The sequence below is a fragment of the Danio rerio genome, chromosome 5, assembly GCF_052040795.2.
Source record: "Danio rerio strain M-AB ecotype USA chromosome 5, GRCz13ab, whole genome shotgun sequence".
Lineage (NCBI taxonomy): Eukaryota > Metazoa > Chordata > Actinopteri > Cypriniformes > Danionidae > Danio > Danio rerio.
In genome coordinates, this window is record NC_141025.1 from 49,248,875 (window position 1) to 49,267,595 (window position 18,721).

Consider the following 18,721-nt stretch of genomic DNA (forward strand, 5'->3'; position numbering starts at 1 on the left):
CAACGTAGTGGGCCAGCAAGTGACTCCTCCGCTGAGTCAGTGCTGGGGGCCACGGAGGAATCTGCAGGGCTCATCTGACAGGGAACTTTACAGACAGACTGACAGATAAAAAGGTGCACGTATCTCAGTGTTAGGGAAAATAGCGCAGCAAGCGTGTCTCAACATCCTACCGAGTTGTTTCCTCAATCACCAAAGGGTTACCTAATACCCTTGAGGAAACCGGCTACACTCGCAGATTGTAAAACTTTGCAAATGTGTTGGGTGTCGCCCAGCTCGCAGCTCTACAGATGTCTGTTAGAGAGGCGCAGCGTGCACGCGCCCAAGAGGATGCAACGCTCCGAGTGGAGTGTGCACGCACTCCCGGGGGACACGGCTGACCTCGACTCGAATAAGCGAGTGAAATGGCATCCACAATCCAGTGGGATAATCTTTGTTTCGATACGGCACTTCCCTGCTGCCGACCGCCATAACAGACAAAGAGCTGCTCAGATGATCTAAAATTCTGAGTACGGTCCACATCAATGCGTAGAGCGCGTACTGGACAAAGTAAAGAAAGGGCTGGGTCTGCCTCCTCCCGGCACAGCGCTTGCAGGTTCACTACCTGATCTCTAAAGGGGGTGGTAGGAACCTTGGGCACATAACCCGGGCGGGGTCTCAGGATGACGTGAGAGTAATCCGGCCCGAATTCCAGGCACGAGTCACTGACCGAAAATGCCTCCAGGTCCCCGACCCTCTTGATGGAGGCCAACGCGACCAGCAGAGCTGTCTTTAGGGACAGAAATCTTGAAGATACTGATTCGAGTGGCTCACAGGGATCTGCTCGCAAACTCGTGAGAACGAGGGCGAGATCCCAAGAGGGCATGAGAGGGGGGCGAGTTGGATTAATTCGCCTAGCACCCCTAAGGAACCGAATGATGAGGTTATGCTTTCCCACGGTGCTGCCAGCTACCACGTTATGATAAGCGGAGATTGCGGCCACGTATAGCTTGACAGTGGAGGGCGACAGCCTGCTGTCCAACTTCTTTTGAAGGAAAGAGAGCACAACACTGATCTGGCAGTTTCGGGGGTCTTCTCTGCGCGAGACACACCATTCAGTGAATAGACTCCACTTCAGGGCGTAGGTGTGCCTCGTGGAGGGGGCTCTAGCCTGAGTGATGGTATTAACCACCGCTGTCGGTAGGTTACCTAAGTCTTCCTCACGTCTAAGGAACAAACGTGGAGGTTCCAAAGATCAGGGCGAGGGTGCCAGATCGTGCATTGTCCCTGAGAGAGTAGGTCCTCTCTCAAAGGGATCCGCCAGGGGAGGGCCGTCGCGAGGAGTGAGAGCTCTGATATCCAGGTCTGGTTGGGCCAAAGGGGCGCAACTAGCAGAACCTGTTCCCCGTCCTCCCTGACCTTGCACAGTAACTGCGCGAGCAGGCTCACTGGGGGAAACGCGTACTTGCGCATGCCCCAAGGCCAGCTGTGGGCCAGTGCATCCATGCTGAGAGAGCCCTCAGTCAGGGAAAAAAACAACTGGCAATGAGCGTTCTCGGGGGAAGCAAACAGATCGATCTGGGCCTCCCCAACTCGCGCACATATCAGCTGAACAGCCTCGGGGTGGAGTCTCCATTCTCGCACGATTGAGCGTGCATGGAGCGTGAATGGCGCGCAGTGATTTCAGCCGAGGGTGACTTCAGAGGAGCAGACGGCGGGCGAGCTGAGACATGCGGCGATAGCGCATACCCCCCATGCGGTTGATATACACCGCTGTCGCCGTACTGTCTGTCCTGACCAGCACTGGTAAAAAGCAGTGGAGAGCGAGGAACACTGCCAACAGCTCTAGGCGATTGATATGCCAATGCAACTGGGCACCCTTCCACAGGCCCGTAGCTGCATGCCCGCGACACACGGACCCCCAACCCGTGTTGGAAGCATCCGTTGAAAAACAACATGGCTGGACGCCTGTCCTAGAGGCACACCGGCCTCTAGGAACGAGGGGTCGTTCCAAGGGCTGAGGGTGCGGCGACACATCGCAGTAACAGAGTCCTGGTGTGTGCCTGCGTGCCATGCGCGTCCTTGGACCCAATCGTGAAGCCAGTGCTGCAGTGGTCTCATATAGAGCAATCTGAGCGGCGTGACGGCGGCTGCGGTTGCCATATGCCCCAGGAGCCTCTGAAAGAACTTCAGTGGGACCACTAGTTTGCTGTCGAGCTCTCTCAGACAGTTCAGCAACAGGCGAGCGCATTCCTCGGAGAGGTGCGCTACCATGGTGATCGAGTCCAGCTCCATCCCGAAAAAAGAGATTCTCTGCACGGGGGCGAGTTTGCTCTTTTCTCGGTTGACCTGAAGCCCCAGTAGGCAGAGATGCCGAAGCACCTTGTCCCTGTGCATAATCAATTGCTCTCGCGAGTGGGCTAAAATCAGCCAGTCGTCGAGATAATTCAGTATTTGTGTTATCTTTGTGTTAGTTCATTCATTTTATTGTCGGCTTAGTCCCTTTATTAATACAGGGTTGCCACAGTGAAATGAATCACCAACTTATCCAGCACAAGTTCTGCTTCCAGCTGCAACCAATCTCTGGGAAACATTCATACACACTTATACACTATGGACAAATTTAACCTACCCAATTCAGCTGTACCGCATGTCTATGGACTGTGGGGGAGCACCCGGAGGAAACCCACGCAAACTCCACACAGAAACACCAACTGACCCACCCAAGGCTCGAACCAGTGACCTTCTGGCTGTTAGGCGACAACACTACCTACTGCGCCACTACGTCGCCTTTTTGTGTTGTGCCATGTTTTTGTTTTGAGTTTTGTTAATATTATTTTCAGTTTGGGGTTTTTTGTTTTAAATTTATGCAGAGCATTCCTTGTTTAAGTTTAGATATTCTTTTGTGGGTTTATTATCATTATTATCGTCAAGTCTGTTGGGTATTTGGATCCAGAGTGTGTTTGGATGTAAGATGCTATGATTTACATCTAAAGTATGTTTTTTCACCTGATTGACCCACATATTGATCTTGGATTGTACTAAAAGAGCATTTATTTTTTCGTGCATTTATATATTTTTGATTTATTTCAGGAACTGAGGCCTTCCCCTGTGGATGACTGGACTTTTCCAAACTGGTGGTGGTGCTATTTACTGTGTGCTGTGGGACACTGAGTGCTTGATAGTGTGATTCAAGTGCACTGTGGTATGAGCATGTGCTGGGGTAAAGTCAGTCTACTTGTATCTAGTCAGTGGGAACCCAGATAGCAAGAACATTTGGGCCAAATGTGGTAGCGGGCACATGTGGCGTAGGTATGGGTTGGCTGAACAAATATGGGCCAGATTATTTCCATATATGTTTTGCAATAAATTCAGAATAGGCAGGGATGTTCTTCTGGTTCACAGCTCTTTTTGAAGTATGTGGCCCAGTTAACAAAAAACACATAAGATCCTAGTACAATTCAGCTATGGTTGACATCAATAAACATCCATCGACTTCTATCTGACTTTGGGATTGGATTTGGAAAACATGCAAAACTAAACAGACATCAGGCATGCCACACTTCAGAGTCCAAAACTACCGTGCAAGTTTGACATTCTTACCCCGTCATTTGCTGTAGGTAAGTGATTGTGGAGGGGTAAGCATGATCAAATACCCAATGTGTGGGGAGAGCATGCTCGGAGCCCAGCGGCTAATCAGCAGGCCAATAAGAAAAAATAAATAACACCTGTTTATTCTATTAATTGGGCCTGAGAGACACCCTTCTTATGCTGTGTTCACACTAGACGCGGAACACGCGGATTAATCGCGCTATTTGCGCGTAAATAGCCGCATTAACATTTCAGTTTACTCACTTCATACGCGCGTCAAACCCCGCTTCATTCGCGTGTCAAATTCACATCAGAACAGACGCGGATTTGCATGATGGGCAGGGCTTCTGTCCGCCCGAAGACTCTTCTCTAGCTTATTAGCTAAATGGCTAACATGGATTTTATGAAGAAAATAAAAGTGTTTAAGTGCTTTATGAAGACTGAAAAACAGCGTCGATACGTTTAGGGTCGTGTCTGAGTCCACTACATTCTTTTAGAGGTGCATCCAGCTCTGTCAGCTCATAAACTCCTCCAGAAACTTAACCTGAATGACGGAGGCTTTCAGCGGTGCTTCTGACTGAGACAAGCCGAGTTTGATGAAATGTTGTTGGTGAAGGCTGGAGTATTTCCCTCGGAACACCGACAACAGGTTCTACATCACAATCACGCCCCCCAAAAGAGCAAGCTTTTGATTGGTTAACGCGGCGCAAACGTACGCTGAAGTTCAGATTTTCGAAATCGAGAGATTCACGTGAAACGCTCGAAACGCTCAATTCGCCCTGCGCAATTTGCGTCATTCGTGCCGCGGCATCCGCGCGTATCGTGCCGCAGGATGTCTATTTGCGCGTTTTCATTGACTTAACATGTAAATCACTCGCACTTGACGCGCGTTCCGCGTCTGGTGTGAACGCAGCATTAAGGAGAAGAGAGGGAGCAGTCGGTAGAAGACAGCTACGCATGTTGTGCATTTATAAAAATAAAAATATATTACTTACCTGATATCGCCTACCCTGTCTTCTTCTTCCCACACCTTAACGAACTTTATCACAGTGATGCCGAAACCCAGGAAGAAGGAACTTCGCTGCCAGAATGTTCACTCCGTCTACTAGTCCACATGCGGAAGTCATCCAGGCACTCGCTGTTCACCACCAAGAACAACGTCATGTGCAGGTGGAATTGAAGAAAGATCTAGAACATCGTTTCCAAGTACTCATGGAAAGCTTTGGTGGATGTTGGGTGTAATCAGACCTTTCATCCACCAAAGTCTGCTTCAAGACCCGACATTGGTAACAAATCACACTGTAAGGGTAAGGTGTGTACACGGGGATGTAATTCACTACGTCACACGTTGACTGTAAAGACTTTCCCCTTGAGAAGTTGCGTGATGAAACACTGAGACATGCACTCAAAAGAATGCAGGTTAAAGATAGGCAAAAACTCCAGCCTGATTGGTCTCTCTCCTATCCATATTTTGTGATCATTAAAAACAGGGTGTATCAAGTTACCCTAGACGCTTAGACAAAAGAAGATACAACTCAATTATTAGTACCAAAGAGCCATCGAGAAATTCTTTTCCAGGCAGCTTATTTTAATTCTATGGCCAGACATTTAGGTCAGGCGACCGCACTAAATTGCCTCATGACCCGATTCTTTTGGCTGGGCATTCATGGTGATTCAGCTGGTGAATGCACCAGCCACCCATTGCGCCCGTTACCAATTATGGAGATCCCCTTCGAGAGAATCGGTATGGATCTCATTGGGCTATTAGATAGATTCGCTCGCGGGCACCAGTTTGCATTAGTTCTAGTGGATTATGCAACCCGATACGCTGTGCGGGAAGTTCCCCAAGCCACGGGGTTTCCCCTTTCGAGCTTTATTATGGCAGACTGCCCTGAGGGATTTTGGATGTTGTTAAAGAGTCTTGGGAGGATGAATCTCCGCAAAGTAAAAATTAAATTCAAAAATCCTGGACCTACGAGCAAAATACCACACACTGGGGTGGCTCTCTATAGAGAACTTGCTCAAGGCCCAGGATAACCAGGGAACGGCCAAGCACTCTAGTCACCTGGGGCGATCATCTCTCAGCAAGCCAGATCCTCAACATCCAGCACCTCCTACGTGAATACTCTAATGTGTTCTTGCCTCTGCCTGGTCATACTAACCTGATTCAGCACCATATCGAGACTGAACCAGGCATGATCTATAGGACCCGGCCGTATTGCCTACCTGAACACAACTAAAAAGTAGTTTAGGAAGAATTGAGTAATATGCTGCTGCTTATTTAGATAACATCATCAGTTTCATTAATGATTGGCAGCAGCATATGCAACATCTGAGGGCGACATTGTCAGCGCTGAGAAAAGTGCAGCCAGTCCGAGAAGCAGGTAAGACAGTTTTTGGCACTGGCGGGGTAGTTTTGTTCCTTATTATTCGGCCCTCGTCAGCTCATTGACTGAGCTCACTAAAAAGGAGGGACCGGATACCAGACTTTGCTCTACCCTTTATTTTACAGAAGTATACTTCCAGTAGGGTCTGGGGACGGTTCTCTCCTAGGAGGTGGCAAGAGTGGAACGGCCGGTGCTGTACATTAGCTGCAAACTCAGTAAGAGTGAGGCTAAGTACAGCACCATAGAAAAGGAGTGTCTGGCGATCAGGTAGGGCGTTCTAACTCTTCATTATTACCTCCTGGGCAGAGAATTCTTCCTCTGTTCAGATCATGCTTCTCTCCAGTGGCTCCACTGCATGAAGGATACCAACATGCGGATCACCCGTTGGTGTCTAGCGTTACAGCCTTTTAAATTCAAACTGGTCCACAGGCCGGGTGCACAAATGGCTGTAGCCGCCTTCCTCTCTAGGGCGGTAGCTGGGGAGGGCTGCAGGCCGGATGGCTCCCCGGCCTGAGGCGGGTGGTGGGGTATGTAGAGATGTTAGCATGATCAACACCCAATGACGGGAAAAAGCATGCTCTAAGCCTGGCGGCTACTCAGCAGGCCAATCAGAAATAATAAATAACACCTGTTTATTCTAGTGATTGGACCGGAGAGACACCCTTCTTAAGTCGAAGAGAGGGAACATTCGGGAGAAGAGAGAGCACACACACACAGCTACGCGTGTTGTGCATTTATAAAAAATAAAAATATATTACTTACTTAATATCGCCGACCCTGTCTTCTTCCCACACAACAACAAACTTTATCACAGTGATAATTTGACATTTAAAGTGATTTTAGTTAAATATTCATTTTTAAATGTAAGTCGCAACTCATTGAGTGATTATTTATTCTATATTTAAGAAATGCGTCAAGTTGAATAGTATTTTCTCTTTGAAAGTGGTGCTTATGTAACGTTAGCGCTCCAACAGTTTGCGGTTTAAATTAATGTTATTGCCAATTTCCAATTATGACAGAATACATTAATTCATTTATTTTCTTTTTGGTTTAGTCGCTTTATTAATCAGCCGCAACCCATTTCTGAGATAAATTCACACACACTCATACACTTCGGACAATTTAGCCTACCCAATTCACCTGTACCACATGTCTTTGGACTGTGAGGGAAACCGGAGCACCTGGAGGAAACCCACGTGAACGCAGTGAGAACATGCAAACTCCACACAGAAACGCCAACTGACCTAGCTGAGGCTCGAACCAGTGACCTACTTGCTGTGAGGTGACTGGCACTACGTACTGCGCCACTGCGTCACTATGACAGAGTAAGGTTTATTTATCATAAATAAATAAATTTGTAAAAATGTTCAGTCATGTTTCTGTGTGGTTTAGAAAGGTTTAAAATAAAAGCAGTCTCGTCAGGCTTAACATGATAGTGGAAGTCAAAAGAAAAAATGTCTTATGATTGTAAAATGGACTAACAATATAGGTATAATGTTTCTGTACAATATAGAGCCAGAACTCAACAACAAACTTTTATGAATCATTGTATTTTTGTTGTCTAATGGTAATTTAATATAATTAAATCTAATGTAACTGACTTCAATAACCCGGTTTGACCAGCGTGGTGCTGTAAAGAAGACAGTTTTCAGCTCTTCTGGGTTCCGTTCGAAAGAAGAGACCTTTACTCTTACGCCCCGTGTGAATGAGTCAATGCTTTCCATTCACTTTGAATGGGTGATGTCAGGCGTTGCCGAACTGCATTGTGGATCCGTCAGCGCCGCTTCAGAGGCGTTGCTCGCTGCAGAAGTTGGGACTAGCTCAACTTTTTAAGCGCCGACGGAAGCGTCAGCCAATCAGATCGCTGTATGCAAATACACCAGCTAGACAGTGGCCTATTGCTGACTGAATTTCATTGGCTGACGCTTCTATGACGATCGTTTCAGCTCGATCTTCAGACACGCCTTCAGTCAAGCATTGACGCTAAAGCCCCATGTGAATGGGGCGTTAGGCCCAATCCCAAATCTACCCCTTATCCCTTCCTCTTACATTCACGTTCTTATGAAGGGGTAGGGGTGTCCCAGTTCCCTTTAGTTTGAAGGCATAGGGCTAAGGGCAAGGGGTAGATACCTCATCGAACAAAGATTTTTTAGGATCACACGCGAAACCAAAGGGTTAGAAAATTTTCCCATATTACACCAGCCACAGCTGCACCCGGAAGTAAGGAGATCCACAATATAATATTTTTTGTCATTATGAATTTTTACAACAAACAAGGCCATGTTTTAATATATTCAGATCTGTGTTGGTCTTTTGCCATCATGCTTTAAAATAAATAAATAAATAAAATAAAAAATGCAAAATTTTGCAGCCTATAATCAATAATAATAACAACTCCTGTACAGCAGTTCCACAACATTCTGATAATCGATGACACTTCAATACACTGTCAGAAAAGTCTAGTGACTGAGAATGAGCTTTTTACTGTGTCTGCTATAATGTCAATGTTGTTTTATATTTAACGAATATCTCCACAATGTAAATGTGAAGTACAGTTATGATCTTATTGCCACATTATATAATTGTGATAACATAATATATGCCTTCAGCTATTTCCTGAAGGTAAATACTTATTTACATGTAATTTACATTACTTATTTACATTTACACCTGTGCTGTATGCTTTGTAAATACACAATTAGCAAGTCAAAATTAACAGGGCATCAAAAAATTGGATACAGTCACAAAATTGGAATTTACCATCAAGATCTGCAGTGTTAATGCAGCCTGAGAAACACAGCCTAAACAAGCTAAATTGGACTTTTGTGCAGGATCGGGAGTAAAGATATCTTCTGAATGTGAAGAGATGTGTAGCTGCTTATGGGGCCATTCACATATTGCATCTTATGGGCGAGCACGGGTTCGCATTGGGATTGCATATTGTGCACGCTCAAAATTCCCAAGCTCACCCAGTTGAAAACCATTAGTCACATGGCAAGAACTGACCGATCAGCTTCAGGCTTTGTATAGAATACCAAGAGGCGCAAGTACATCAATTAAATAAAAAATCATTGACGCAGCTTATTCTACCACAGAAAATTCTGTTTTTACTGTTGATATTTGGCGCAAGTAAATCAGGGAGTGACGATTGTGTTCTCTTCGACTTTTTGGATAAAAACACTGCTTTATTTTTAGACGTTATAGTTTTGCACAAATTTATGTAATAGCCTATATTTTGATGGAAACACAGCTATTGCCTACATTTTTGTCACACACAGAACAAAGTCACGTACGAGGCTTGTCCTTTTTTTTTAAAATAATTAGCTTAACTTTCGACATGCACTGTTACTAGATTAATGGGATTATTATTCTGTCTAAAAATTATTTTATTACTGATTACCTTCTTAATGTTATATTAACCTCTATCACTTGATGAATAAAAAAGCAGACACATAACAAGTGCACTGTTAAATCTATTAAAACTATTAAAAGTGTATAAAAGTTTAGAAAAAAAGTATAAATCAACTCAGAGTTCAAGTTTAAACTCTGTGTTGTTTGAACCTCCATACTGAAACAGGCCCCTGGTCAGTCAGTTCTTTCGTTATAAAAGGATCTGAATTAAGTAATGTGCAGTTTTGTTGCTTCCGCACAAGAATGTAACTGCAACCTCAAGAGTCAGGAAACATGGTTTTGAAAACCTCTAATGTTCTCAATTGATGTGAGAGAGTGGTGAGCAGAGATTGTTTTAAGGTCTGAGTTGATTTACCGAGAGATTAAAAACTCTGAGTTTTCGGTTTCAGAATAGCTGATCTGAGTTGGGTCAATCAACTTTGAGTAGACCAACTCAGAGTTAAGTGCGCACACCGTGACTATAAAAAGACATTATCAATGGAGCGCAGATATTAGGAGTGACTATGGCAACATCTCAAAAAAAGAGATCACCATTTCTTTCCCCAGCTGAACTTGATCTGCTCATGCAAAGTTATAGCACATATGAGTTTATATATTTGAAAAGAAGCAACCATCAGTGAAACAGAGACAGTTAGCATGGGAAAACAGCTGCTCAAGTTAATGCGTAATTTTTAATTTAAAGTATTTAAACATTTAAGTATAATAAAATAAGTAATGTAATGTGTGACGTTTATACTTTTTTTCTAAACTTTTATACACGTTTATCAGTTTTAATAGATTTAACAGTGCACTTGTGTGTCTGCCTTTTTATTGATTAAGTGATAGAGGTTGATGTAACATTAAGAACGTAAGCAGTGCTAAAAATAATTTTTAGACAGAATAACAATCTTATTAATCTAGTAACAGTGCATGTCGAATGTTAAGCTAAATATTTATGGAAAAAAGGACAAGCCTCGTACGTGACTTTTTTCTGTGTGTGACTAAAATGTAGGCAATAGCTGTGTTTCCATCAAAATACAGGCTATTACATAAATTTGTGCAAAACTGGAATAACGCCTAAAAGATGCGAATAAAGCAGCGTTTTTATCCAACGAGTCAAAAAGAACACAATCGTCACTTCCTGATTAACTTGCACCAAATATCAACAGTAAAAACAGAATTTACTGCGGTAGAACAAGCTGCGTCAATTATTTTTTATTTAATACTTGCTCCTCAAAAGACAATTGACACACAATGAACACGTGGGGGCATTTGAAGCCAGACGCGGAGACTCTTGACACGCTCCTAATGCTCGGAGGTAATTAATAATATACACTAATACTAAAACGGTTAAGGCATTTTAGAATGACTAAAACAACATTTAAGATGTTCTGCAGTGTGCTCAGTCTGCTGGTTTGTCCATTCACACACATTTTCATCATCATCTCTAACAAACTTTTTTTTAATGTACATACTGTAATTTAAGTGCACTTCGTAGTTTATGCACATCTTTTCTTATCAAATAAAAGTTTAACCTACGCAGTTATGCACATGTTTTATTATGCATATTTTCAAAAGTTATGTGAATCATGATGTTTCCATCAATCGTTTTTATGGGCGTCTCCAAAATGAGCTCTAAAATAGGTGGGTGGAAACGTAAGGCTCAGGCGAGAAATAAGCTTCATCTTTAAAAAAAGGGGAGGAGACCGACAGAAACTCAGAGTTTAGCATTATGCATATATCAATGTTTATGTAGGTTTTAAATAGTTACATTTAGAACTAAGACATTTGCTGAATCAATGTAATGGTTTAATAATGTTTTCTTAAATCATCAGCACATAAAAGGCACATCCACAAGAAAATATACAATGTGTTTCACCTTAAACATATTGGCTGGGTTTGCTGTTGGAGAAATGTGTTTTCCTAAAACAGTATGCAGCAATACACAGTGCAAAAAAAAAAAAACTACTTGTTTTTTTACACACTAGCTCTCTCACTAGCTATGTTTTCATCCTAAAATGCAAGTGAACTTTATGCGCAAACTGGATTATCACATGAAAGACGTGTGAATAAAGCAGCATTTCCATCCAACAAGTCAAAGCGAACAAAATTGTCACTTTCTGATTAACTGGCGCCAAATATCAACAGTAAAAACTGAATTTGCAGCAGTTGGAGAAGCCGCGTCAATCTTATATAATATATATAATAAATGACTTGCGCCTCAGAAAGCAATCCTGACACGCAGTGAACACGTGGTGGTGTTTGAAGGAGTCAGATGCGGAGCAGACACTCTTGATTCTGGAGGTCATTAATAATATAATATCACTAATAATGAAGTGGTATGGCGTTTTAAAATGACAAAAACAACATTTCAGATGGTTTACAGTGTGCTCAGCCTGCTGGTTTATCCATTCACACACATTTTCATCATCACAAAATCTCGTATAACAAAATCACATGACCTTTTTTTAATGTGCATACTGGAGTTTGTGCAGTAAGTGAGTTTATACGCATCTTTTCTTATCGAATAAAGTTTATCCTACTCCGTTATGCACATAAGTTTTTTATGCGCATTTTCAAAATGTATGCACATCATAACGTTTCCATCAAACATTTTTTTTGCGCATATGTAAAATATGCATAAAAATAGGTGAATGGAAACGTAGCTACTGAACATGCGATACCATAATACAAATAAAATGATTAAAACTCAACTGCTGCCGGTCAATAGACAGAAACAGACCAAAAAAAAATGAAAATGAGAGAAAGACAAGCCATACTGACAAACATATTGTCACATTTTGAACTTGCGTAGAGCCACTTTGTCTCATCATTTAAGCATTCTTCAAACAACTGAAAGTTCACTTCTGACTCCATTTTATTTCATGGATGAAGACGACTTTCCAGGGTCAACAATGGCAGTTAATCTTTTGATGTCATCTTTTAGAACATAAATTAATCTAAAAAGTTTCCTTTGAAATTCTTAAAGAGATTAATAGAAACTATACAGTATAGCTTGAACATAAGATCAATAGAAGCAATCCACATAATTTAAATGACACCAAGCAAAAACACTGGTCTGAAATCACAGCAAACTAAAGCAGTGACAACAAAAACTTGAAACAAATAATAAATGTTTAGAACACAATTTTTGCTTTTATACAATTTGTCAAAGGGTTCACTGAAAAAGTTGTGTTTCTTGCTTTCATTTAATAGGGGGTATGCACTTTTTGAGGCTCTGGTGCCACTGTGGCCTGTTTCATATTTAACAAAGTTTAATATGTAAATTCTATTTTAGAGAGGACAACCCAATTGCTGTAACAAAAATTAATAAACATACCATTACTTCTGTGTGCTCTCCCAAATGTACCTGTAAAAAATGAAAAAATTTAACACTCTTTAAAAAATGAAATTAAATTCTTGTACAGGTGGGATCTACAACTCAGCGTAGTATAACTAAGCAATGATAAACTCTGTATATGTAACTGTAGGAATTTAGTTTGCCTGAGATACTTTTATACATTATTTTTATTATTTTATAGCCCTTAAGCCTATAAATAAGATCCCCCTGAAAGTTTACTTACCCTTCGTTTGCAGGAGACAAAACTAGACATTACAAAATAGAGAAAACCAGCATGTAAAATTTAAGGTACAAAAGAACACCATAATGAGCAACACACACAATAAACCTTTATGCAAAAGATATTAAAAAAAATGCATGCCTCTTTCAGTTCTGCCAGTTGGCCTGGAGAAAGATTTCTGAATTCTTCGTCTAACTATGCGAGTAGATCCAAATCCATCAATAAATGTAATTAAATTATATAAATTGCACCACAAAAAAAAAAAAAAAAAAAAAAAAATTCACATGAGTGATGTAAAAGCAAAACAGCAAACTATGTAAATATGTTTCACATCCCAATAAAGGATAATACTTGAAGCATATACTCTTGGGTCAGAACAAACTATAGCTAAGAAACAGTGTAAAATTTAATGTTCAAAGTCATTAAAACAGTTTATCAGTAAAGTGCGTAGTTCTTAATAAATCATCAGTGGAAAATAAAATAAAATAAAATTATAACATAGTCCAGTGTATTATAAGCACTTATAAGTTGGAAAAAAAAACTGCAAATATATCAATTATTACAAGACATAAAAATAAACATGAGACTAATTCTTTACATTCTGACTGAACATACTAAAATGGAAAAACAATTACTTAATATTACCTTGCCACATGTGAAACCTCATGTTGTCTCCTCTCTGACATGTGCAGTTTATCATAGAGGGTTTCGTCATTGGCATAAAACCAAATATAAAAATACATACACAGACACATATGAACATACATGCACCTACATACATCCATACATTAATAGACATGACCAATTGATAAACTTTATGGAAAAACAGTTTCTCAATATTACCTCAAGTGTGTGAAGCTGTGGCCACATGTGAGACCCCATGTCTCCTCTCTGATACATGCCGTTTATCATAGTGTTACGTCATCTGCACAAAACGTGTGTATATATTTAGAAAAACAAACTATAAAAAGCATTTTTTTAAATAAAAATTAAAAAATAGTACACGTCTCCAAGTTTGGCTGATGATACCTGGAAATTTATCAATCATACAACCTTCGTCAACATGTTCACAAATGCGAGAATCACCCGTGAAAGACCAAATCTTAATGTTTCTATGTTTTCTTAATGTTTTTTTTTTTTTTTGTCTTTAGATATTGCAACAGTTACATTAATTAAACAGTTACATTAATTAAAATGGGTTACTATCTTTTTTTTTTTTTTTTTTTTGCATAGCCCAGTAGATTGTGAGCACTTTGACCAAAGTTGTATTCTTGTATTTTGTTGCTCAATTGTCTTTAATCGTTGATGACTTCTAAGAAACTGCACTTACTTCTATTTAAAGCTGAGGCAATTGGTGATGAACCATGCAGCCTTCTCTCTGATTTGGTTATGCGTGTTAGCTCACCTGTAAAAAAAAAGAAAAAAGAAAAAAAAAAGAAATGTTATCAATCTGAAATCAATAAAATAATAATAATTTCACAACTTTATAAAATTCTTACCAAATAAGTTAAGCTCCCCAAAATTGATTAATTAATATTTATTAATAAAGCTCCAATTGTTAAATAGAAACTAACAACATAGGCTAAACACTGTGCAGTTTAGAGCCAAGAAATTGTTTTTTACACCCTGTGAATGTACTTTGCACAATGTTGCATTCCAAGAATATACTGTAGCTCGGTTGCTTTTTGTCTACATTAATCAAGCCTGTTATCACCAACTGTAACATGCCAATTAATTTTAATGGCTTTAAAAGTGTGCGATTTATAATTTGTATAATATAACAATAATATTATACTATAATATGTAACATGAAATTAGCTCATTTTATGAATATTAATAATCAACAATAACGGTTTATTCTTAATTATTAATATTCCGGCTTAAGCTTCAGTCAAACAAACATATGATTGTAAATGATCATGCTAGCGCGACCAAGCGGATTCCCAGATTATGAATATTAATTATCAACAATAACGAATTATTATTAATCATTAATGTTCCGGATCAATTTATTGTTAACTTGACAAAACGAACACAAGCAGAGCCGCCGCTCTTCCGAGCGGACACGGTAATCTATTCATTTAGAAATAGGGAATTTAATTGCTACTTCTTGTGAAGTAGATTAATCATTCAAAAGTTTTAAACAACTTATAATAGCTAGGCAGGGGAATCTGTATTTCAGTGACATTTTCTCGTGAGGCAAACAATACAATTCATTTGATTATAAATGGAATTTATTGACTAGTCAGACGTAACGCACAAACATACATTAAACACAAAACAAAGGTAAACCACGTGGAGATATCGGGTCTATAGAACGTGTAACAGCAAAGTGAAATGGTATAGCCAGGAAATATAGATTTCAGATAAAAGAGTGACAAAACTTTCAGTTCCACACGCACCATTACGGACCACCAAGGTTATAAAAAACACCTTTTTGATAAAAGGGGCACAGCTTAATCGCATAACTAAAATCACCTGGGGCCTCATGTATCAACGCTGCGTACGCACAAAAACTTTGCGTACGCCAGGTTTCACGCTCAGAATCGCTCACGTTTGGATTTACTAACAATGAACTGAACGTGGGAATGTGCGCAGGTTCACGGCAGCTTTCTGGCAGGCGTACGCACATTTTTTGTGCGTGTCTGTTTTATTTCCATTGGCGACTCCTAGAGGCAGTTGTGTTAAATTCTTCTCTACAAAGTGTCTGATCCTTGCAATGGCGTCTGTATGAGACGGGTTCATATAGTAGGTATGTAAGATTTCCATACCATACAGTTGACCAGCTAAACATTAAAGCACAATTTGCAGCAGTCGCCTGTTTTCCCAATGTAATCTGAGTAATCTACTGCACGCACATTGCTATAAAGACACTATGTGAAGATGAATTTGCATGCGTGAATCAGAAACATTTCCATTCAATAAATGTGCAAATAAAATATGATGCACAAACTTATTGATGATTCCTACTTGTCTTTCTCGTGATAAATAGTGGGCAAAATCTGATATGTAGCGGGGAAAAAAAGAAGAAAGAATTCATCAGACGCTGGATTCGAGCCGAGTTTATGCTCGAATGTGTCAGTACATGAACACATGTTTCTTATGAGGTGCGCCACTGAGACTGCTAAGGGTGCTGCAACATTTCACAGATATAAACCACACTATTTCTTTTTTTAAATGCACTCAGTGCGATGTTCAGACCCAACTGTGTTAACCGTATCAGCTAATCTCTCCCACTCTATTTTTTTCTTTTGTTGTTAATTCCGGAGAACAAACTTGCAAATAACACCGCTTTTCTCCGGTCTACCTCCGAAAGCAGCACCTCCATTTCACATTCTGTTCAAAGTTTCTCTTTTTGCTTGATTTTGCCGTTGCTTTTTCGTTGGGTTTTTCCATTAGCATAGTCATTAGCATATTCATACGGGGGAGGAGGCAGGGAGGGGTTTTGTGCTCGTGCATGTTGCGCTCAGTTTCACGTTCATTCAGATGTACAAAAGAATATGCGTGAGATTCGGCGTACGCAGTGTTTCATACATCTGAATTTTTTCTGCGTACGCACATTTACAGCTTTGTGCGTACGCAATGTTTTAGTAAGATTTCCATGCAAGTCTTCGTACATGAGGCCCCTGGTCTTTCATGTCTGGAGGTCTCTTTTATGCGTCTCTCTTCCGTCGTGATGAAACTCGATGTCCTTCTTAATGCGTGGAGTTTGTAATGCAGTTCGGACGAACACGATCGCACACTTTAAACTGAGTTACTTTTGCCGGAAAATAAAGAAAACGTGGCGGGAAAGTCCATGCGGCTGTGAAGAGCCGTGTGGCCCTTAAAGGGACCACCGTCAATGATGTTCCTTTTTGGGACGTTCTCTTTCTGCCTAGATGTTTGGGGGGGAAGTGTGCTTATACCTGCGGGTCACGTGACAAACCGTACAGCATTCTGACCAATGATTTCAGGGGAAAGTTTGCGCGCGAACCTTCCTTTGTCTCGGGGCTGCTCATATGCAAATTTGAGTGTCCGCCTAAAGCATGCGGACAGGCATTTAATAAAGGGCTTTAAAGAATAAAGCAATGCGAGTTATGCTCTCGCTCTATGCATCATGTGTTGTAAAATGTCAGCAGAAACCCATCGGTACCAAACATGGGGGGGTTGAAAGTACATCAACATAATTTTTCATATCCTTACAATATTTATGCTTTACAAAGGCCTAAATGGAACATGCATACAGGTTATAAGAGAGGTTACACAGGTAAGAAAAGTCAGAAATGAGATACAAAGTTTACAAAACATAACACATTGGTTTTGTGCTGGTTCAGGATTTGATGAGTCCATTTTCTTTCTGTCAGAACAGCCTCGTGGGGGTGTGTGTGTGTGTGTGTGTGTGTGTGTGTGTGTATGTATTTGGGCAGGAATGTCTTTGAAGCTTTCCTGCTCATCTTTCCAGTCCCCCCTGAACAACTTAAGCTGTCACGAAAATCCAGACTTCTTGGAGCCAGGAGTCGTAAAACCTTCTGACCAAAGCCAGACCGTGATAAAATCAATAAGAAATTTTATCTGTGGACTGTACGCTACAAATAGAAGAATCACTTTGACTATCACTAACAATTTCTGTAAATAACACAACTATTGTTCATCTCTTTAACAAGGCACTTACATCTTAATGAATGTTGATGGCTGTGAGACACATCTGGGGTTCTGGGTTGCAGGTGTTCACCCCTAAATGTCTATTGCTGTAACTCCATGGTGAAATAAAAAAAATGCAAGTAATGTAAATCTTGTACTGTAAATTTTAAATGGTTTCAAAAGATAATAAAAATTCCATATAGTAGGTCAATCAGAGCAAAAAAGGGGAGGTGGCATACCTCTGGGGGTACCTGTCAGTAGCGTATGCGAAGTCCGGCACCTCCCAGACGCCTTGCCCTGCTGGCAACACCCAGTAGTCCCGCCCTGCCGGCACCTCCCAGATGCCTCGCTGGAGGGCTGGAGGCAACTGGACTAAAGCCGGCTGGTCTGGAGGTCTTTGGGGAGTCGGCAGAGCTGGAGGCGACTGGACTGAAGACGGCTGAACTGGAAGCCTGTGGGGAGCCGGCAGGGCTGGAGGCGACTAGACTGAAGCCGGCTGGACTGGAGCACTGTAACGAGCTGGCAGGGCTGGAGGCGACTGGACTGAAGCCGACACTGGAGGGCGCTCTGGGGCTGGAGCAACCCTCACTGAAGAAGCCTTTCTCTTCAGCCTCCGCTTTTGGGTGCAGGTTAACCCTTGGGGGTTGGTCATGGGCTGGGAGATGGTGCTTTTGGTGGTGAAAGGGGTCCATTTCCCCTCCAGGATCTTCCTCTCCTTCCTCAGGTAGGAATACTCCACCACCTCCCCTCAAGTCCATGTCTCAATTTTACCCAGCTCCCAATCGAATGGTTCATCCAATCCAGCCAGAAAGATGTGGATGAGGTTGGTCTCACTGAACCCAAGCCCCCGGACTGCCTCAAGGAGATCTTCGGCGAAGATGCCGAAGGGGGATGGTTCTGCTGGTGAGGCAGTCCTCTGGCTAGGGGCTGGTCGTTGGGTTCTTCTTCCTGGGAGAGAGCTGGGCGCAGAAAAAAAAAAAAAATTTCTGCTGAGTCCTCTGTTGGCCAGTTCGTACTGTCATGGTTTGGGTTGGGGAAAAAGGAGCGAGGACTAAAATACAGCAAACTATGGGTATTTATTAATAAAAATAAAAAGCAAAACAAACTACCCCGATGGGGAAAACACTAGCAAAACAAATAAACAAACAAACAAACTTGATTGGGCAGGCTGGTAGG

At 41.5% G+C, this 18,721-nt stretch overlaps 2 protein-coding genes and 1 long non-coding RNA gene across 3 annotated transcripts in view; 1 reads left to right on the top strand and 2 right to left on the bottom strand.

Annotated features, from left to right (window-relative positions):
• Positions 1-13,114, bottom strand: part of LOC101884613 (uncharacterized) — a 31,805-nt gene extending 18,691 nt beyond the window's left edge. The window contains exons 1-2 of the mRNA XM_087254108.1: positions 12,929-13,114; positions 12,685-12,714 (exon numbers count right to left, since the gene is read on the bottom strand). Coding sequence (XP_087110234.1) covers positions 12,685-12,714; positions 12,929-12,958 — 60 coding nt within the window. The 5' untranslated portion in view covers positions 12,959-13,114. The remainder of the gene's footprint in view (positions 1-12,684; positions 12,715-12,928) is intronic.
• The window catches only part of LOC147844362 (uncharacterized), a 230,886-nt gene that overhangs the window by 180,249 nt on the left and 31,916 nt on the right, over positions 1-18,721 (top strand). The gene's annotated exons all lie outside the window — the stretch shown is intronic.
• The window catches only part of LOC147844363 (uncharacterized), a 40,857-nt gene continuing 35,665 nt past the window's right edge, over positions 13,530-18,721 (bottom strand). The window contains exons 5-9 of the mRNA XM_087254111.1: positions 17,785-18,504; positions 17,577-17,658; positions 14,256-14,330; positions 13,769-13,850; positions 13,530-13,604 (exon numbers count right to left, since the gene is read on the bottom strand). Of these exons, the coding sequence (XP_087110237.1) occupies positions 17,800-18,303 (504 nt within the window). The 5' untranslated portion in view covers positions 18,304-18,504 and the 3' untranslated portion in view covers positions 13,530-13,604; positions 13,769-13,850; positions 14,256-14,330; positions 17,577-17,658; positions 17,785-17,799. The remainder of the gene's footprint in view (positions 13,605-13,768; positions 13,851-14,255; positions 14,331-17,576; positions 17,659-17,784; positions 18,505-18,721) is intronic.